Source organism: Pan troglodytes, chromosome 1 (genome assembly GCF_028858775.2).
Source record: "Pan troglodytes isolate AG18354 chromosome 1, NHGRI_mPanTro3-v2.0_pri, whole genome shotgun sequence".
In the NCBI taxonomy this organism is placed as follows: Eukaryota; Metazoa; Chordata; class Mammalia; order Primates; family Hominidae; genus Pan; species Pan troglodytes.
Window position 1 is genome coordinate 202,195,328 of NC_072398.2, and position 22,858 is coordinate 202,218,185.

At 45.7% G+C, this 22,858-nt stretch overlaps 1 protein-coding gene across 1 annotated transcript in view; it reads right to left on the reverse strand.

Annotated features, from left to right (window-relative positions):
* Positions 1–16,384: 16,384 nt before the first annotated feature.
* YTHDF2 (YTH N6-methyladenosine RNA binding protein F2) overlaps positions 16,385–22,858 on the reverse strand; it is a 33,237-nt gene continuing 26,763 nt past the window's right edge. The window contains exon 5 of the mRNA XM_001154190.8: positions 16,385–17,231. Coding sequence (XP_001154190.1) covers positions 17,208–17,231 — 24 coding nt within the window. The 3' untranslated portion in view covers positions 16,385–17,207. The remainder of the gene's footprint in view (positions 17,232–22,858) is intronic.

A 22,858-nucleotide genomic window follows, 5' to 3' on the forward strand; every position in this document is an offset into this window, starting at 1 on the left:
CTTCCTCAGGGCTCCTAAGGGCCAGAATAGCACTTGTCTTCCCATATAGCATTGGTGGCTCTGTGGGGCTGCAGTCTCCCTGACCCAGCTGTGCCTCTTCTTCTTTTTTTTTTTTTTTTTTTTTTTTTTGAGACGGAGTCTCCCTCTGTTGCCCAGGCTGGAGTGCAGTGGCCCAATCTCGGCTCACTGCAGGCTCCGCCCCCCGAGTTCACGCCATTCCCCCTTCTCAGCCTCCCGAGTGGCTGGGACTACAGGCGCCCACCACGTCGCCCGGCTAATTTTTTGTGTTTTTAGTAGAGACGGGGTTTCACCGTGTTAGCCAGAATGGTCTAGATCTCCTGACCTCATGATCCTCCCGCCTCAGCCTCCCAAAGTGCTGGGATTACAGGCGTGAGCCACCTCGCCCGGCCGCTGTGCCTCTTCTTATAAGCCCGTAATAAATTTTTCAAAAATCACCCAACTCCACTCCCTCCCCGTGTCAAAACGGGACTCTGCCCAGACTGCAAGGCTCAGGCTGAGCAGCCATCTCAGAAAATACTTCTATACTGCCACCTCCTGGCAAGATGGGGTATGACAGCTACTGATTCTGGCTTTTCTGGAGTTCTCTCAACTCCTTGTATTCTTTCATTCATTCGTTCTTTTGTTCCTTCTGTGCCAAACTCAGGTTATCTGGTGAGCCAGACAGACCTAGTTCCTGACCTCAGGGAATTTAGAACTTAGAGCAGAAGACACATTAGGAACTGGAATGTTATGGGAGCTATGATCCTGAATGTTTTGAGGCCACAAGAAATGGGGTGGCTTTGCCTATATCTAAAGCTGCCACCCCAGAGGCCATGACTGGGGTATAGTCTGAGCACGACATTGCCCTGCTATTTTGGCTACTGAGGCTCTCACTTGGGAAGTGCATCTGTGACCAGGCCTGTCCTCCATATCCACCCTCTACACATTCTCCTGTGATGTTTTTTGGGGGACTCTGTTGCCAGGCTGGAGTGCAGTAACGCGATCTTGGCTCACTGAAACCTCCACCTCCCGGATTCAAGCGATTCTCCTGCCTCAGCCTCCTGAGTAGCTGGAATTACAGGCACTTGCCACCATACCCGGCTAATTTTTGTATTTTTAGTAAAGACGGTTTCACCATGTTGGCCAGGCTGATCTTGAACTCCCAACCTCAAGTGATCTGCCTGCCTCAGCCTCCCAAAGTGCTGGGATTACAGGCATGAGCCACCACACCCGGCTCTTTGTCATGTTTTTTTTTTTTAACTTAATGATAACAACGGCCGGGCTTGGTGGCTCACGCCTGTAATCCCAGCACTTTGGGAGGCCGAGGCGGGCGGATCACAAGGTCAGGAGTTCGAGACCAGTCTGGCCAACAGAGTGAAACCTCTACTAAAAAACTACAAAAAAGGTGGGGCACAGTGGCTCATGCTTATAATCCCAGCACTCTGGGAAGCCGACGTGGACAGATTACGAGGTCAGGAGATCGAGTCCAGCCTGACCAACATGGTGCCCTGTCTCTACTAAAAAAACTACAAAAATTGGCCAGGTGTGGTGGTGCACGCCTGTAATCCCAGCTACTCAGGAGGCTGAGGCAGGAGAATCGCTTGAACCCGGGAGGCAGAGGTTGCAGTGAGCCGAGATCACGCCACTGCACTCCACCCTGGGCAACAGAGCAAGACTCCATCTCAAAACAAAAACAAAAACAAAAAACAAAAAAAATTAGCCGGGTGTGGTGGTGTGCGCCTGTAATCCCAGTTACTCAGGAGGCTGACGCAGGAGAATCGTGTGAACTGCGGAGGCAGAGGTTGCAGTGAGCTGAGATCGCGCCACTGCACTCCAGCCTGGGCTACAGAGTGAGATTCCGTCTCAAAAAAAAAAAAAAAAAAAAGATAACAACTAAGAAAAACAGTACACCATACTAAAAACAACTCAGCATCTCTCTCAGTTCCTCTGAATGGCTGGGTCCTGGAATCCATTTCATACACTCTTGAAGTGGTAAGATTAGAACGAATACGTTAGAGCTGGAAGAGACCTTCACTTTCATTTACTCATTCTGTAGATAAGCATTGAGCATGTATTAGGTACTAGGCATTGTGTTAAATGCTGAGGGTGTAACAGTGAACAAGAAAGCAAATGGTGTATACTCTCATGAAGTTTATGTTCTCTGTAGGGAGAGAGAAAACAAAGTAAGTACACAACTTTTAAGTATTTCTTGTTAATAGGTGGTACATAATGTGATCCAGAATGCAAAAGGATGCACAATGAAAAGCTCCCCACTCTTACCCCAACCACCTAGTGCACCCCCATAGGGCAAGCAATGTTATCAGTTTCCCCTGTAGCCATCCAGATATAACATATACATATACAAGCAAATGTATTCTCTCCCTCATTCTTGTTATACAAATGGTGGTATTTTATACACTCTCTGCTGTACTTTGGGTTTTTTCCACTTACCAATATATCTTAGAAAGCATTTTTTTTTTTTTGAAATGGAGTCTCACTCTGACGCCCAGGCTGGAGTGCAGTGGCGCAACCTCGACTCACTGCAAGCTCCACCTCCTGGGTTCACGCCATTCTCCTGCCTCAGCCTCCCAAGTAGCTGGGACCACAAGCGCCCACCACCACACCCAGCTAATTTTTTGTATTTTTTTAGTAGAGACGGGGTTTCACCGTGTTAGCCAGGATGGTCTCGATCTCCTGACCTTGTGATCCGCCTGCCTCGGCCTCCCAAAGTGCTGGGATTAAAGGCGTGAGCCACTGCACCCGGCCAGAAAGCATTTTATATCAATACATGGATTCTTATCTTTTGTTCAGTTGTATAGTATCCATTGTATGAGTATTACATGATTTAAAATAATGTTACAGGGCCAGATGTGGTGGCTTATGCCTGTAATCCCAGAACTTTGGGAGGCCAAGGCAGGTGAACCATCTGAGGTCAGGAGTTTGAGACCACCCTGGCCAACATGGTGAAACTCCATCTCTACTAAAAATACAAAAATTAGCCGGGCCTGGTGGCACACGCCTGTAATCCCAGCTGCTCCGGAGGCTGAAGCAGGAGAGTCACTTGAACCCAGGAGGCAGAGGTTGCAGTGAGCCCAGATCGCACCACTGCACTCAAGCCTGGGTGACAAGAGCAAAACTCTGTCTCAAAAAAAAAAAATTATAATAATAATGTTACCACCAGGCATGGTGGCTCACGCCTGTAATCCCAGCATTTTGGGAGGCCAAGGTGGGTGGATCACTTGAGCTCAGGAGTTCGATACCAGCCTGGCCAACATGGTGAAACCCTGTCTCTACTAAAAATACAAAAAATTAGCTGGGCGTGGTGGCGGGCGCCTGTAATCTCAGCTACTCGGGAGGCTGAGGCAGGAGAATGATGAACTCAGGAGGCGGAGGTTGCAGTGAGCCAAGATGGCGCCACTGCACTCCAGCCTGGGCTACAAGAGCGAAACTCCGTCTCAAAAAAAAAGAAAAATCCCAGCTACTCAGGAGGCTGAGGCAGGAGAATCGCTTGAACCCATGCTGATGCCACAGCATGGGTAGGGTGACAGCAGTGGGGGTAGAGAAACACTGGCGATGTGGGGATTTATTTTGGAAGTGGAGCTCACAAGACATGCTGATGGGAGTGGGTTAAGCTCACAGATCATGCAGCCCAGGTTCCTCACTTCCCAAGCAGGCCAAGCCTTAACAACTTGCTTGTCACAGGTCAGAGCTCTGTAGTGGTGGATCCCGGCCTAGAATCCAACGTTTCTGACTCCCACATCAGTGTTCTTTCACTTTAGTGAAGCAGAAGGAGTTGGAATTTGAGTAGAAACTGTAATCTTGAAATTCTATGAACCAATAATTACCGACATATTCCTTTTTGTTGTTGTTGTTGGGCAGCTTTCTGTTGGCTTTCTTGACTCCCTGCCTCAGGGTAGAAAGACACAGATCTGGGGTGGGTGGAATCTCAGATATACCATACCCTGTGGCCAGCCTGGAGCAAAGGGGACAGGCAATGTGGGGAATGGGGATGGTGAGTGTAGAGAGGATACTCGGGAGACCTCACTGATTAGGTCATCCCTGCTGTAAAACCTGAAGGAGGTGAAGAAGTAAGTGGGCCTTGCAGATATATGAGGGAAGAGTATTCCGGGGGAAGGCGCAGCTGGGAAGAAGATCCTCTAGCAGGAGCCTGCATGTCTGGAGGCCACAGTGAGTGGAGCAGACAGGAACAGTGGGAGGTAAGGAGAGACTGGGGATGGGCCTCAGATGGTCAAGGCTTCGTAGGCCATTGAAGGATTTAGCGTTTACTCTAAGTGAGATGGGGGCCATGAGAGGGTGAGCTGAGAAGCGACGTGATTTGGTGCACATTTTATGGGATCCCTCTGCTGCTGTGTGGAGAACAGACTGGAGGAAGCAAAGGTGGAAATAGAAACTAGCCAGGAGATTACTGCAATCGTCCAGATGAGAGGATGGTGACTTGGCCCAGGATGGATATGGTGATAAGGGAGGAGACCACCCCTCATATCATCTTATGCCCAATTTCTGCCTCCAAAGAAAGAAGAAGTAAAAACTAAAAGGCAGAAATGAAATCCACAAGCAGACAGCCCGGCGCCGTGCCCTGGGCCTGGTAGTTAAGATCGACCCCTGACCTAATCCGTTATGTTATCTATAGATTCCAGACATTGTATGGAAAAGCACTGTGAAAATCCCTGTCCTGTTCCGTTGGGATCTGATGACCGGTGCATACAGCCCCCAGTCACGTACCCCTTGTTTGCTCAATGGATCACGACCCTCTCACCCCCTTGCTTGCTCAATGGATCACGACCCTCTCACGTGGACCCCCTTAGAGTTGTGAGCCCTTAAAAGGGTCAGGAATTGCTCACTCGGGGAGCTCAGTTGTTGGAGATGTGAGTCTTGTCGAAGCTCCCGGCTGAATAAAGCCCTTCCTTCTTTAACTCGATGTCTGAGGGTTTTTGTCTGTGGCTTGTCCTGCTACAGTGAGACATGGTCACCAAGAAAATATAACTGACTAATCTGATGTAGGATGTGACAAAGGGAGCCAAACATTACTCCCAGGATTTGGTCTGAGAAACTGGAAGGATGTGTTCATTATTAATGAGATGGGGCAGATGAGGAAGGACAAGGTTTGCGTTTAAAAGTGTTGGGTTTGAGGCCAGGCACATGCCTGGGATTACAGTGGCTCACGCCTGTAATCCCAGCACTTTGGGAGGTCGAGGCGGGCAGACCACCTGAGGTCAGGAGTTCAAGACCAGCCTGGCCAACATGGAGAAACCCTGTCTCTACTAAAAATACAAACATTAGCTGGGCACAGTGGTGGGCACCTGTAATCCCAGCTACTCAGGAGGATGAGGCAGGAGAATTACTTGAACCCAGGAGGTGGGTTGCAGTGAGCCAAGATCGTGCCACTGCACTCCAGCCTGGGTGACAGAGGGAGACTCTGTCTCAAAAAAAAAAAAGTGTTGGGCTTGAGATGTTGCCAACATCCAGGGGAAAGCCTGGGTTGACAGTTGAATATATGAGTTCAGGAGACAACTCCGGGCTGTCTGTATTTGGGGGTTGTTGCCACATGGGTAGTGACTAAAGCCACAGGCCTGGACGAAATCTGGTGAGTGTGGACAGAAGGTCAAGGACTAAGCCCTGACATCAAAGACAAAGAACTGAGGAGGAACCGGGCCAAGGAGACTAAACAGGAACAACCAGTGAAACAGGAGGAAAATCAAGAGGCATGCTGTGCCAGAATCCAAGGGAAGGAAGGAGAAAAGCATCAACAATGTCACAGGTTGCTTATAGATCAGAGAAGATGAGGACTGAGAATTAGCAATGTGGAATAGTGGCCTTGCCAGGAGCATTTCTGCTGGAATGAAGAAGAGAGCCTGAACTGGAGTGGGTAAGAGAAAATGGAAGGACAGAAATGGAGCCAGTGAGCAACAGCTTCCTCTCTGGGGTTTTGCTGCAAAAAGGAAGAGAGAAATGGGCAGTAATAACTGGTGGAAGAAATAGGAGAAACAGGCCGAGCACGGTGGCTCACGTCTGTAATCTCAACACTTGGGGAAGCCAAGGTGGGAGGATTACTTGAGCCCAGGTGTTCGAAACCAGCCTGGGAAACATACAGAGATCCTGTCTCTACAAAAAATAAAAATAAGCCCAGTGTGGTGGTGCATGCCTGTGGTCCCAGCTACTCAGGAGGCTGAGGTGTGAAGATCGCCTGAGTCTGGGAAGTGGAAGCTGCTGTAAGTCATGATTGCGCCACTGTACTCCAACCTGAGTGACAGAGCAAGACTCTGTCTCAAAAAAAAAGAAAAAAGAAAAAAAAAAGCATAGAAAGAAAAAAAAGAAATAGGAGAAACAACAGCATGTTTGTATGTTAATGGAAATGATCCATTAGAGGTAAAATTATAATGTGGGAGAAAAAGAGATTTGATGAAGCCATCTTTTCTGGTTTTTTTGTTTGTTTGTTTATTTGAGACAGGGTCTTACTCTGTCTCCCAGGCTGGAGTGCAGTGGCATGAACATGGCTCACTGCAGCCTTGACCTCCTGGGCTAAAGCAATCCTTCTGCCTCAGCTTCTGGAGCAGCTGGGACTACAGTACCACCACACCTGGTTTTTTATTTTATGTAGAGATGAGATCTCACTATGTTGCCCAGTCTGGTCTCGAGCTCCTAGGCTCAAGTGATCTTCCCACCTGGCCTCCCAAAATGCTGGGATTACAGCTGTGAGCTACCAAACCCGACCAAGCCATCTTCTTGAGTTGCTGAGAGACTGAGATGTGATGCACAAATGGAGGGATTTGTTCTAGACAGAACCATGTGTAGTCCAAAGACATTGGTTCTCAAACTCTAGAGAGAACTTGTTAAAACACAGATGCAAGATTTCTGATTCAGGAGTTGGGGCCCAATAACTTGCATTTCTGACAAGTTATCCAATGGTGCTGACGCTGCTGGCCAAGACCAGGCTTTATGAGATACTGATCTGTAACAGGTGGGAAGGCAGCATCTGTGAGGGGGGTAGATGTAATGGAGTCTGTGACGTTTTGTTCTGATTGCTTCAATTTTCCTGTCTAGTTGAACTGGAAGTAAAGATGGGAGAGGAGGTGTTGGAGACCTGAGGAAAGGGAGACGGTATGAAATGGTTCTCTTGAGAGTAGAAGGAATCTGGCCAGGCACGGTGGCTCACGCCTGTAATCCCAGCACTTTGGGAGACCAAGGCGGGCGGATCACGAGGTCAGGAGATCGAGACCATCCTGGCTAACATGGTGAAACCCCATCTCTACTAAAAATACAAAAAATTAGCCAGGCGCAGTGGCGGGCGCCTGTAGTCCCAGCTACTCGGGAGGCTGAGGCAGGAGAATGGCGTGAACCTGGGAGGCGGAGCTTGCAGTGAGCCGAGATTGTGCCACTGCACTCCAGACTTGGCGACACAGCGAGACTCCGTCTCAAAAAAAAAAAAAAAGAGAGTAGAAGGAATCAATGGGAGAAAAGCTGATTTTCCTCCTGAGGCTGATGCTTGTGAATTAAAAATGAGACACCGGTTGAATGATTTTTCTCCAGCCACTCTAAACTGTACAGGTGCAGGTAGGTGGAGAGTTGGATGTAAATAGGGTTGTGGTTGTCAATTAAATTTGATGAAGCAAGAGAAAGGGGCCAGGGAGTTGATGGTGAATACTAATTAGAAAGGGGGATTATGGTGAACCATGGAATTGAAGCTAAGTAAAGAGAGATAGACGAGGCATGGTGAGGGAGAAAGAAATTAACTTTTCTTAAAAGTGGGTGCTTTCTTCTCAAAGCCTTACCCAACTTGCCTTCATCTCTCACCTCTCTGGACTTCTGTTAGCTGGCTCTTCCCTCCAGCCTCATACCCATGTTTCTTTATAGCACTCATCACCATCTGACAAATGTTTCCCTCTAAGGCAGGAGCTTTTTGATACCTGCTGTGGCTCCTGTGCTCTCCTCCACACTGTCCTCCTTATGCAATCCTGGTCAGCTTACTCTTCAACCACATATCCAGGACACATCCTGTAGGTCCACATCAAAATGCCTTGATCTGGAATAACACCCATCTAAAAACTGAGTGCCTAACTTGTCGACTGAGTGGCTTCAAGAAAGCAGAAACCTAGAAAGGTTTGAGTTCCAATGCTAAAGAGTAAGATGAGAAGGATGGGCTTCTGCCAAGTTGCGATTGATGTCTGAGACCCAGGTCCTTGGGGCACCCCTCACCTCAGGATCCCAGAAGAGGATCCCAGAATGGCCATTTGAGGTTGTCACAGAAGCGCTGGGTCCTTTAGCAAACCAGTAAACTTACGGAATCACAACTTGAGAGGGGTTGGGGAACCATGAAGATGGTTTGGTATTATTTCATTTTTTTAAAAATTGTGTAGACGTGTATATTTAGGAACACAAACATGCTACATATACTGATTTTACTTTTTGAGACAAGGTCTTACTCTGTCACCCAGGCTGGAGTGCAGTGGCACAATCATGGCTCACTGCAGCCTTGACCTTCCCAGACTCAGGTGATTCTCCTACCTCAGCCTCCCCAGTAGCTGGGACTACAAGTGTGCGCCACCACACCTGGATGATTTTTGTATTTTTAGTATAGACAGGGTTTCGCCACGTTGGCCAGGCTGGTTTCAAACTTCTGACCTCAAGTAATCCTCCAGCCTTAGCCTCCCAAAGTGCTGGGATTACAAGCGTGAGCCACTGGGCCTGGCCCATATACTGATTTTATATGTTACAAAGCAAGTGTTTTTTTAAAAAGGTTTATAAGGATAGATTAGCGAAATGTTTTTTATTTATTTTTATTTATTTTTTTTTTTTTTGAGACGGAGTCTTGATCTGTCGCCCAGGCTGGAGTGCAGTGGTGCGATCTCCACTCACTGCAACCTCCGCCTCCCGGGTTCACTCCATTCTCCTGCCTCAGCCTCCCAAGTAGCAGGTACTACAGGCGCCCGCCACAACGCCCGGCTAATTTTTTGTATTTTTGGTAGAGACAGGGTTTCACCATGTTAGCCAGGATGGTCTCGATCTCCTGACTTCATAATCCGCCCGCCTTGGCCTCCCAAAGTGCTGGGATTACAGGCATGAGCCACTGCGCCCGGCCTAGCCAAATGTTATACCAAGATTTTTGTTGTTGTTTGAGACGGAATCTTGCTCTCATAGGCTGTCTGCGGCATCCTTCACGAGCTGTGTGATATTGGGCGGGTCAGAGAATTGCTCTGTGCACGCATTTTCTCATCCAAAAAAGGAAATTGCCTCTGAAGCCACTTGATGGTATGAGTTTTACAGGGATTTAAATTGACGTTAGTGGTCCTTTTTTTTTTTTTTTTTTTTTTTTTTTTTTGAGACGGAGTTTCACTCTGTCGCACAGGCTGTAGTGCAGTGGTGCGATCTCCGCTCACTGCAACCTCCGCCTCCCAGGTTCAAGTGATTCTCCTGCCTCAGCCTCCCGAGTAGCTGGGATTACAAGCGCGCGTCACCACGCCCGGCTCATTTTTTGTATTTTTAGTAGAGACAGGGTTTCACCGTGTTAGCCAGGATGGACTGCGCCCAGCCTGTACACACTTTTTATTCTGCATGTGTAACTGTCTGAACTGTGTTGGCTGTTTGTTTTAAATTAGAACAGCACTACTGGGGCCCGGCGCGGTGGCTCACGCCTGTAATCCCAGCATTTTGGGAGGCGGATCACCTGAGGTCAGGAGTCAGAGACCAGCCTTACCAACAAGGTGAAACCCCGTCTCTACTGAAAATACAAAAATTGGCCAGGCATGGTGACGGGCTCCTGTAATCCCAGCTACTTGGGAGGCTGAAGCAGGAGAATCGCTTCAACCCTGGAGGCAGAGGTTGCAGTGAGCCAAGATCGTGCCACTGCACTCCAGCCTGGGAGATAGCACTCCAGCCTGGGAGATGGAGTAAGATTCCATTAAAAAAAAAAAAAAAAAAAAAAAAAACACCAGTAACGTCAATTTAAATCCCTGTAAAACTCATACCATCAAGTGGCTTCAGAGGCAATTTCCTTTTTCGGACGAGAAAATGCGTGCACAGAGCAATTCTCTGACCTGCCCAGTATCACAGACCTCTTGAAGGATGGCACAGACAGCCTATGAGAGAGAGCTGAGCTGTGGAGGACGATGAAGAGGGGAAGGGCTCCTGTGGTTTCCAGAGATAAAGAAAAGCTAGGGAAAAAACGCCAATATAGATAGGGGCAGTTTTCTGGGTAGCTCTGCTCTTATGGAGCTCGCCAAATATAAGATGGTATATTCCTTAAACAGGATGCTGAGAAAACAAGAATCTTCATTTATTTCTCTTTTCCCCAATGCCCAACAATAGTAGCGACAGGAGCTCACAAAATACAGGTTAACACATGGAAACAACAGATGAGTACACTCACACGCATACCTGGAGAGGGCAGCAAAATTGGGAGTTTCCTCGGGGAGCTGCCCTTCAGAGGCACCTCAACTTTTTCGAGTACATGAACCCACGGCCCGCAGGTCGGCTAACAGCTTTCCAACCTTTACCCAGGCTCATGTCTGAGCATTATTGAAGAGGCCGAAGAAACCAATAAGCTACACATGACACGAATGTCATCTTTGCCTGGTTAGCAGGGTGGTGTGAAACCCCATTTCCCTCTCAGACGACCCAGCTCACCTGCGCAGGTGAGGGCCGGGCGCTTCCGCACAGGCGCAGAAGCAAGGGCGGACACCATCTTGAGCCGCAGCTCAAGGTGGCACAACCGCCGTCAGAGAGAAGGCGTACAAAAACCAGGCTGCGACGGGGTGGGGAAGCATGGAGGGAACCTGGCTACAGCCGAGCAGAAGGTGGCCCTCCATCCGCAGACACGGCGCACGCGCCGTCCAGCCGCCAAGCCCGGCCCCCGCAGGCGGAGCTCCAGAGCCTGTCCCGGAAACCCAGAGCCAAGGGCCCTAAAGGGCGTGGGACCTTCTGTAATTCCCTCCACTAGCTGAAGACCGCTGGCTTACACCACAGCATGTCAGCTTCCCACGTGCAAACCCGGCAGCTGTAATTAAACATCACAGTTCCAAAGGCTTCTCAGTAGTAAGGAGGTGCACCAGCTGCCCAGAAACCACTAGCGATGAGCGATGCTCATGACAAAGTGGCATTGCTTCCTAAGGCAGAAAAAATTGATTGCAAGTGGACTTACAGATCTGAATCCTAGGGACACCTTTACTTCCACTCTCATTTTCAAAACATTCATGACACGCAGGCCACAAGTCAACTTTCAAATAAAAGTCAAATAAGTGGTAACATCAAGTGCAATGTTAGCTCCATAATGAAAAACGAAAACTTAATTTTTTTAGTATGTTTTGAAACGGAGTTTCACTCTTGTCGCCCAGGCTGGACTGCAATGGCATGATCTCGGCTCACTGCAACCTCCACCTCCTCCTGGGTTCAAGCAATTCTCCTGCTTCAGCCTCCCGAGTAGCTGGGATTACAGGCGTGCACCACCACGCCCGGCTAATTTTTGTATTATTAGTAGACATTAGTAGAGACGGGGTTTCACCATATCGGCCAGGCTGGTCTTGAACTCTTGGCCTCAGGTGATCCACCCGCCTTGGCCTCCCAAAGTGTTGGGATTACAGGCGTGAGCCATTGCCCCCGGCCAAAAACTTTTATTACAAGACCATTTACTTTCTCACTGGTAGAGAAAGCTCCAAGGTGTGGGAACCAGGACTTCAAACATTCTAGGTAGGACTTCTAACGTTTTGGGGTCTCTATTTACAAGGCTTAACAGAGACATCGTGAAAGGATGTAAACCCATGAGCACTGAGCCATGCCCTAGCTGAAGTACTGTCAAGTGGAAGCCCTCTAATTCCAGAGGATTCATTCACATGTAGCTTTTTAAAAGGTGAGGACAAAATAAAGTGGTTAAGTGTTTTGATTAGTCTCAATAATTCTCCACTTACCCTGGTAATAAGTCCCAGTTTAATAATCCATTGCAATTTGAAGAATTGCCTTTAAAAAAAAGTTCAATAGGGCCGGGCACGGTGGCTCACGCCTGTAATCCCAGCACTTTGGGATGCCAAGGCAGCTGGATCACGAGGTCAGGAGTTTGAGAACAGCGTGGCCAACAAGGTGAAACCCCGTCTCTACTAAAACTACAAAAATTAGCCGGGCACGGTGGCAGGCACCTGTAATCCCAGCTGCTCAGCAGGCTGAGGCAGGAGAATCACTTGAACCCAGGCGGCAGAGATTGCAGTGAGCCGAGACTGCGCCACTGCACTCCAGCCTGGGCAAGAGTGAGACGCTGTATCTTAAAAACAAAAAAACAAAACAAAACGAAAAAACACCTCGATAATTCTGAAACATTCTCCAATAAAAGGAAGCAGAATTTCTTGGAAAAAAATGGAATTGGGGCAGAAAATACAAGATTCCCAGGGAACATCTTACAGTACCGGAAGGGCAGACACCAGAAAATTTTTCTGAGACAGGGCCTTGCTGTTAGGCAGCTCACTGCAACCTCAACCTCCCCTGATCAAGTCATCCTCTCACCTCAGCCTCCCCAGTAGATGGGACTACAGGAGCATACCACACCCGGCTTATTTTCTGTAGAGACCGGGTCTCAATATGTTGCACAGGCTGGTATCAAATTCCTGGGTTCAAGGAATCCTCCCACCTCAACTTCCCAAAGTGCTGGGGTTACGGGCATAAGCCACAAAGCCAGACCACCAAAAATAATGACAGCATGTCAAGAAAACAAAGGAGCCAATTTTAAGGAGCTCCTAATGGCCAAAGCTGAGACAATTTGAGCAAAAGTGAATCCATACTGATATACTGAATACAGAGAAGGGACACCTCCTTATTAATTAGAGTGCTAATTAATAAATGTAGAAGGACTAGAAATCGTGAAGCAACATTTGGCAAATGGCACAGGAACACTTGTTGCATGCAATAACAATCCATAGCTGCCCAAAGTTAGTGGGTCAAAGAATGATAGTTTCAGCTGGGCGCCTTGGCTCACACCTGTAATCCTAGCGCTTTGGGAGGCTGAGGCAGGAAGATAGTTTGAGACTAGCCTGGCAAACATAGCAAGACTTCATCCCTATTTAAAAATAAAATAAGCCAAGCATGGAGGCACATGCCTGCAGTCCCAGATACCCGGGAGGATTGCTTGAGGCCGGAAGGTTGAGGCTGCAGTGAGGAATGATTGTGCCACTGCACTCCAGACTGGGCAAGAGTGCAAGACCGTCTCCAAAAAGAAAAAAGTTTCCAAGTATATCCGATCCCCTAAGTTACATATTAAGTACAAAGGAGGAAATTAATAACTTTCCAATGGAGAAGTCTGGCAGCACTGTAACCAAGTGATCAGAGTTAACATCACCAGTATGAAATCATGTCACAATCATGTATCCTGATACAATGCACTGAAAAAGGCACGGTGCTTTTGTGGCATTCTTGTCAAAGAATAACCTCAATCTAATAGTGAGAAATGATCAGATAAATCCGACTGGAAGGGCATTGTATAAAGTAACTGGCCAGTACTCCCTAAAAGTGTCAAAAAATGGAAACTGAAAAACTGTCACAGGCTAGAAGAGACTAAAGACAATTAAATGCAATGTGGGATCCTGGATTGGATGCTGAACCCCAAAAGACGACACAGTGTAACTGACACAACTCAAATTAGTTAATAGTACTGCATCAATATTTGCTAGTCTTGATAATTTTACTATGGTTATACAAGATGTTAACATTTGGGAAAAGCTGAGTGAAGAGTATGGTAACTCTCCATACTACATTTGCCTAAGTCTAAAATTATTTCAGAACGTTTTATATAATGGAACACACTAAGAGAAGATAACCAATCAAATACAGCTAAAATAAAATTGAGGGAAAGTGAAATTTATTTTGAGGATGGAGTGCAGTGGTGTCTCAGCTCACTGCAACCTCTGCCTCACAGGTTCCAGCAACTCTCCTGCCTCAGCCTCCTGACTAGTTAGGATTACAGGTGCACACCATCACACCCAGCTAATTTATGTATATTTAGTAGAGACGGGGTTTCACCATGTTGGCCAAACTAGTCTCAAACTCCTGACCTCAAGCGATCCGCCTGCCTCGGCCTCCCAAGGCACCAGCCTCAGGCTGGGCACGGTGGCTCACGCCTGTAACCCCAGCACTTTGGGAGGCCGAGGCAGGCAGATCGCTTGAGGTCAGGAGTTCCAGACCAGCTTGGCCAACATGGAGAAACCCTGTCTCTATTAAAAATACTGGCAAAGCTGTCTTTAACAATAAGAAAACTGGTTTAGCTGCATTTTGGAGTCTTTAGTAAAGAACAGTCTGATTTTTTATACTACAAGAAAAGCCAGTGTGGTTTTTCTAAAATTCACAAATCCAAAAGGGAAGGCTAAGTATGCAACCTTATTAGGGGCTCCAAATTCTTTTCAGTCTACTCTTAAAAGCTGAAACACTACTTTCTATGTGTGCTATAAAATACTAGGAACTACTATGTTGCTAACATTTCAAATTGCAAATAATCATCTCGAATAATCTCATATCCAACTTGAAATACTATGTAGGAAAATCTAGTTAAAATTGCTTTTGAATTTGCTTTTCTCTGGATTTTCCCTTCTCAAGGTCAAATACTAAAGAAGCCCAAGGGAGTCCTCTACAAGTCACAGAAGTTTGGGCTAAAAGTGAAAACGATGAGTGCCATACATATTAGTAAGAAATCTAGCACCTTCCTACTGATAAAAACACAAGGAACTCCCCCAAAATTTGAGGTAAATGTGCTTCAAAAAGGATGGCAGCCAGAAATATTTAGCAATATTGTACTGTGCCTCTGACAGGCCAAAAAAAGCTTTTGACTGCAAATGTCAATAATGGTGCTATTGGCTGGGCACAGTGGCTCACGCCTGTATTCCCAGCACTTGGGGAGGCCGAGGTGGGCAGATCACCTGAGGTTGTGAGTTCGAAACCAGCCTGGCCAACACGGTGAAATCCCATCTCTACTAAAAGTACAAAAATTATCCGGGCGTAGTGGCGCACACCTGTAATCCCAGCTACTCAGGAGTCTGCGGCAGGAGAATCACTTGGAACCCGGGAGGTGGAGGTTGCAGTGAGCTGAGAGCGCACCACTGCACCCCAGCCAGGGAGACAGAGTGAGACCGAGTCTTGAAAAAACAAAAGAGGGGAAAAGAAAGGAGAAAAGAAAAGAGAGGAAAAGGAAAGAGAAAAGGAAAAGGGAAGGGAAAGAAGGACAGGCAAGGGAAGGGGGGAAGGGAAGAAGGGAAGGGAAGGGGGGAAGGCAAGAAGGGAAGGGAAGGGAGGAAAGGGAAGGGAAGGAAGGAATGGAAAGGGAAGGAAGGAAGGAAAGAGAGAGGAAGAAAGGAAGGAAGGAGAGAGAGAAGAAAGAAAAGCAAGCAAACTAGCTATTTAGAAACCAGCATTTAATAATTTTATTGGCACTCCTGACTTTACTGTCCTGGGCTGTGTAGAACTCAGTAATTTTGAGGGCACGACTCTGTCCAACAGTATTAAAATCCATTTCCATAACCCTTTCTTAGTATAAATGTTAGATGTTTTCACACATGCAACTCTAAAAATGGAAACTTTTTTTTTTTTGAGACAGAGTCTTGCTCTGTCACCAGGCTGGAGTGCTGTGGCACAATCTTGGCTCACTGTAACCTCCACCTCCTGGGTTCAAGCAATTCTCCTGCCTCAGCCTCCCAAGTAGCTGGGATTACAAGCATGCTCCACCATCCTCCAGCTAATTTTTGTAGAGACAGGATTTCACTATGTCGGCCAGGCTGGTCTCGAACTCCTGACCTCAAGTAATCCACCCGCCTCAGCCTTCCAAAGTCCTGGGATTACAGGTATGCGCCACTGTGACCAGCCTAAAATGGGAACATCTTAAGAGCTAAAAATCTTTTAAGATAGAGAAGCCTCTAAAACTGTTGAAAATAAGAAGAAATGAAATACTATTACAATTGTTATAAGGTTCCCAAAGACCCAAGACCACAGAAATTTTATTGTCAGGGATCTGCATCCATATGGAATATTATCTAAAACCAATATTTCAAATTAAACACTTATTTCCTGGGCTCTACTTCCTCTGCATCTAAGATAGCTGGCCAGATTCCATGGAGTTAAGCATAGTGCCAGACACCCAATAGTCTTAATATCTGTTGAACAAATGATTTAGCAATGACTCTACATTCTCTGCAAAGTATCCAGAAATAAAGCATTATGAATATCAGCCCACCTTGCTTTTGCAGAGGTCATGGTTAACCAGCCCTGGGTACAAAGCAAGCCTCAAGTGTTTACTCTTAGCACAAACTCTGTAAAATTAGTTGCTGTCTCACCTGTTATACCCCCTTATACTCCAAATATTTCTTAAAACACAGCAGACTCAAATAATACTAAATGGTACTAGAAGTGATGCTCAACAGGATCTCACGTTTATTGAGAAGTGATTAATGGTAAAAAGAAAGGCAATGCCCTTTCCTCATTGGCTGAACAAGAAACTGAAGAAACATTCACTACACGTTTTACAGTATTTTTCTCTTCCAAAATGCATTTCTGTAAACGAGTTTTTACCACTGTTCTTAGCTTTGAAATCAAATTAATCCTGACTTAATCAGTATAATGTACAAGAACAGAACATTTCTTAGGACTCCTAGTACTTTACTTTGAGTAACAAAAGGTCAGAGAAAATGAACCACCCTTAAAGACACAACCTTGGGTAACACTGTTATATTCTCCTAGACAAAAATTCTTCATAAAAATGTTCTTCCAGTTCGGAAGGATAAAATCAAATTCCCACTTTCTGGGGTGGATGCCCAAAACCTTCACAACTCAAGTGTTCTCCAAGTGCAAATGTCAAAATGGGAGGAGGAAAGGGTTTAAAAATTAGAGAAAACTGTATGCACTTACGGACTTAAAAATCCGAAAAACATAGTAAAAAGACAAAAAAACATAGCATTATGCTCTGAAATCACAACCAAAGCCAAAATAAAAGGGACATTTTTCACCTAAACTACCTAGAGGGATTTTTTGTTTAGTTTTTTCTTTTTCTTTTTTTTTTCATTTTCCAGTTAAGTCCTATGTCTTTTGTGAAATTCCAATACTTAAACTGCAAGTCTGCAATCGTCTCTGAAGTCAGTGAAATTAAGAAAAAAGTCCTAATTCTCTTGAAGGTCATTTTTTCCTCTTAGGATATGCAGATGCAACCGTTGCTGCAGTCTGTGTAGAACTGCCTTTTATTTCCCACGACCTTGACGTTCCTACAGAGGTAAGAAAAAAATTGAAATGGTTAAAAATTATCTGAACATGCTTATGAATTTAAAAACTTCACAGAATAACTCAACAGAAATTTAATTATTTAGAATTATTAGAAAATTAATTATTCTAGGTAGAACATTCCCCACAAAGAAAAACTGGCTTTTACTTTATTTTAAACACTTAAACACCTTAATGCAAAATTACTTTTGACTTGAAAATTCATTACATGCTTTCCTATTATACTGTTTAGATTAATACTTAGTTGTCAGGCCCCCCAAAAATATGGGCCTAATGGAAGTAACCCAAACATACATGACTGGTCAGATAAAGCAGAATACATACATACATAGTACACTAGAGTGTTAGAGTCAGACTGACCTAAATTCAAATCCCAAACTAGTCCCAAGGCCTTGGACATACTCATAAGTCCTCAATTTCCTTTTCTGTAAAGTGAAGGTAAGTATCTCACAGGGTTATGGAGAATTAATAAGCTGACATATAGAAAGCCCTTAGTCCACAGACAGAAAAAAAAAACAAACCCACACATCTGGCCTCCTTCCCTAGGGAGGTGGTAATCTGACTACAATACTTACGTTTTCCCTGAAATAAATCCCAATGCTCATTTTCTTAAGAATCACTGTTTATGAGTCTTTCAGAAACTTAACCTAAATTCTTCCATTTCACACATTACTTCATGCACAGAATTTAAAAAAAAAATTTTTTTTTTCTTTTTGAGACAGAGTCTCGCTCTGTAGCCCAGGCTAGAGTACAATGGCGCGATCTTCGCTCACTGCAACCTCGGCCTCCCGGGTTCAAGCCATTCTGCCTCAGCCTCCTGAGTAGCTGGGATTACAGGCACCACCACCATGCCTAGCTAATTTTTTGTATTTTTAGTAGAGACGGGGTTTCACCATGTTGGCCAGGCTGGTCTCGAACTCCTGACCTCGTGATCTGCTTGCCTCAGCCTCCCAAAGTGCTGGGATTAGAGGCGTGAGCCACCGCGCCTGGCCTCAGAATTTTTTAAATTTTACATTTTTACCAAGGCAGGTGGATCATGAGGTCAAGAGATTGAGACCATCCTGGCCAACATGGTGAAACCCCGTCTCTACTAAAAATACAAAAATTAGCTGGGCGTGGTGGCACGCGCCTGTAGTCCCAGCACTTTGGGAGGCCGAGGCAGGCGGATCACGAGGTCAGGAGATCGAGACCATCCCGGCTAACACGGTGAAACCCCATCTCTACTAAAAATACAAAAAATTAGCCAGGCGTGGTGGTAGGCACCTGTAATCTCAGCTACTCAGGAGGCTCAGGCAGGAGAATGGCGTGAACCCGGAAGGCGGAGCTTGCAGTGAGCCGAGATCGTGCCACTGCACTCCAGCCTGGGTGACAAAGTGAGACTCTATCTCAAAAAATAAATAAATAAATACATAAAAAATAAATAAATAAAATGAAATTCCACCTATTATCTCTTAATGTAACTCCAGAAATACAGACAATAAATTATTTGTCCCAAATTGTAACACTGAATTAGAAACTTAGACTATAGATGTCCTTTTTCCTAAGAAACATGTTTATATTTAAGTTAGTTGGCATACTTAACAGCATTTAAAATAGTCAAGAAAAAATTCAAAACAGCATCATGCAATTATATTTACTACAGCACTGTCTCATTCTTTAAACACCAAATTTGTTCCTCTTTATAATGTGCAATTTTAAGTCTCACAAATACCTATGTTCAATATTGCTTCAAAAGTCAAACTTTCTCAATTTTAACACAACAATACCAAAACAGCCAGAAGTGGTGGCTCACACCTGTAATCCCAACACTTTGGGAGGCCAAGGCAGATAAGACTGCTTGAGGCCAGGAGTTCAAGACCAGCCTGGCCAACATATGGAGACACTGTCTCTACAAAAAAAAAAAAAAAAAAACCTTTTAATTAGGCATGGTGGTGGCATGTGCCTGTGGTCCCAGCTACTTGGGGGGTGAGCTGGGAGGATGGCTTAAGCCCAGGAGGTCAAGGCTGTAGTGAGCCCTGATCACACCACTGTACTCCAGCCTGGGTGACAAAATGAGACCCCATCATTAAAAAAAAAAAAGAGAGAAGGAAAAGTATAGATTGGAAACAGAGTGGGAAGCCAGGGCATCAGTAGGCTCCTTCTTGAAGGACCTCCCACTGGCCAAATCTGTGACTTGAGCATTACGTAATATTAATGGTAAGTAAACACCTATCATAGTAATACCTGAATCAAGCAAGAATTATCAATGCTAGAATTAAAAGGAGACAGTTTGATGAGAAACAAGTTATTTACATAGTGTCAAACTATTTTCCCACGTATTAAAAAAAAAAAAAATTAAGTGGAGAACCTGGTGGACAACACTTTACCCAAAGTGACCAAAGTTAACATTATCAGTAATGGCATAAACAGACATCTTGTACCTCCCAGTATGATGCACTGAGAAGGATACAACCTCACTTGAAACCAGTGAAGACAGACTTGAAACCAGTGAAGACAGACTTAGGAGGGCTGGGCGCAATAGCTCACTCCTATAATCCCAGCACTCTGGGAGGCAGAAGCTGGCAGATAGCTTGAGCACAGGAGTTCAAGACCAGCCTGGGCAACCTGGCAAAGCCCGTGTCTTACATTACAAATACATACATACACACATACACACACACAAAATTATCTGGGTGTGGTGGCATGCACCTGTAGTCCCAGCAACCTGGGAAATCACTTAAGCCCGGGGAGATGAAGGCAGCAGTGAGCCATGATCGTGCCACTGCACTCTGGCCTAGGCAACAGAATGAGACCCTATCTCAAAACAATGAAAACAACAAATAACAACTTAGGAGACATGAAACCATGGTCTCCAAATGTTCGTGGACTAGACTTGGACCACAAAAAAATTGCTATCAAGGACATTAAGACAACTGATAAAGTCTGAATAAGATCTGTGGGTAACAACATTGTGTCAATTAAATTTCCTGATTTTGATAAATGCACTGTGGTTATGTAACTGCATGTCTTTGTTCTTGGGAACTACACACTAAAATACCTAGGAGAAAAGACATGATGTCTAGACTGTAACTCTCTGGCTCAGGAAAACATTATATATACACATTTTAAAAACATTCAAATGATAAAGCAAATGTGGCAAAATGTGGAAGAGTAAATCTGAAATTATTCCAAGGCCCAGCATGGTAGCTCACATCTGCCACTCACACTTTAGAAGGCTGAGGCAGGGGACGTGCTTGAGGCCAGGAGTTCAAGACCAGCCTTGGGCAACCCTGTCTCTACAACAACAACAACAACAAATTTAACTTAGCTGGATGTGGTGGTGCGTGCCTGTAATCCTAGCTACTTGGATTAGCTACTTGGAAGGCTGAGGTGGGAGGACAGCTTGAACCCAGGAGTTAGAGGTTACAGTGAGCTATGATGCCACCGCTACATTCTAGCCTGGCAGCCTGGGTGACAGAGGCCCTGTCTCTCAAAAAACTTTTTTTAAAAATGTATTTCAAAACATAAAACTGGGGGGAAGGGAAGAAATGAATTTATTTCTTCTGCAAAAAAGTTAGGTGCACTAAGTTATATTTAACACTTAATAAGACTTTAATGTTTATATAATTACAGGCTGGGTGTGGTGGCTCATGTCTGTAATCTCAGTACTTTGAGGCCGAGGCAGGTGGATCACTTAAGGCCAGAGTTCGAGACCAGCCTGGGCAAGGTGGCAAAACCCCGTCTCTACAAAAAAAATACAAATATTAGCCAGCATGCTGGCACACACCTATAGTCCCAGCTGCTGGGGAGGCTGAGGCAGGAGGATGCAGTGAGCCGAGATTGCACCACTGCACTCCAGCCTGGGTAACAGATGAAGATGAATTTAAACCAGGCACAGAGGGCCTTACACCTTGTTCAGTCCTAGCTACTTGGGAGGCTGAAGCAAGAGGATCATCTGAGCCCAGGAATTTGAGTCTGTAATGAACTATGATCACAGCTGTGAATAGTCACTGCACTTCAGCCTAGAGAACATAGCGAGACCTCATCTTAAAACAAAAAACAAAAAACAAAAAAACATTAAGGCCTGGCACGGTGGATCACCCGTGTAATCCTAGCACTCTGGGAGGCCGAGGAAGGTGGGATCACCTGAGGTCAGGAGTTCGAGACCAGCATGGCCAACATGGCAAAACCCCATCTCTACTAAAAATAAAAAATTGAGGCCAGGCACGATGGCTCACGCCTGTAATCCCAGCACTTTGGGAGGCCGAGGTGGGTGGATCACGAGGTCAGGAGTTCAAGACCAGCATGGCCAACATGGCAAAACCCCATCTCTACTAAAAATAAAAAATTGGGGCCGGGCACGACGGCTCACGCCTGTAATCCCAGCACTCTGAGAGGCCGAGGTGGGTGGATCACGAGGTCAGGAGTTCAAGATCAGCCTGGGCAAGATGGTGAAACCCCCACTACTAAAAAAAACAAAAAAAAATTAGCCGGGCGTGGTGGTGGGCGCCTGTAATCCCAGCCATTTGGGAGGCTGAGGCAGAGAACTGCTTAAATCCAGGAGGCAGGGGATGCAGTGAGCTGAGATCACGCCACTGTACTCCAGCCTGGGTGACAGAGCAAAACTCCGTCTCAAAAAAATAAAAATAAAAATAAATAAAAATAAAAAATTGGGCCGGGCACAGTGGCTCATGCCTGTAATCCCAGCACTTTGGGAGGCTGAGGTGGGCGGATCACCTGAGGTCGGGAGTTCGAGACCAGCCTGACCAACATGGAGAAACCCCCGTCTCTTACTAAAAATTCAAAATTAGCTGGGCGTGGTGGCACATGCCTGTAATCCCAGCTACTAGGAAGGCTGAGGCAGGAAAATCGCTTGAACCTGGGAGATGGAGGTTGCAGTGAGCTGAGATCACACCATTGCACTCCAGCCTTGGCAACAAGAGAGAAACCCTGTCTCAAAAAAAAATAAAATAAATTAATTAAAAAATAATAATAATAATAATAAAGATATGAGCTGGCATGAGTTAAAGTACATATAATAGGAAAAAAAAAAAAAAACCCAAAAGTTGGTTCTTTGAAAAAATTAAGATTACTTTGTACCCCATAAATATACACAATTATAAATTGTCGGCCAGGCTCAGTGGCTCACGCCCATAATCCCAGAAGAAAAAAAAAATTGGCTGGGCACAGTGGCTTACGCCTGTGATCCCAGCACTTTGGGAGGCTGAGGTGGGCGGATCACCAGGTCAGGAGATCGAGACCATCCTGGCTAACATGGTGAAACCCCATCTCTACTAAAAATACAAAAAATTAGTTGGGCATGGTGGCACACACCTGTAGTCCCAGCTATTCAGGAGGCTAAGGCAGGAGAATCGCTTGAACCTGGGTGGTGGAGGTTGCACTGAGCTGAGATCGCACCACTGCACTCCAGCCTGAGCAACAGAGGGAGATTCCATCTCAATAAAAAATAAAAATTAAAAATAAATAAAAAACTAGCCAGCCCTGGTGTCAGGCACCTATAATCCCAGCTACTCAGGAGGCTGAGGCAGGAGAATTGTTTGAACCCAGGGGGCAGAGGTTGCAGCGAGCCAAGGTCATGCCACTTCACTCCAGCCTGGGCAAAAGAGCAAAA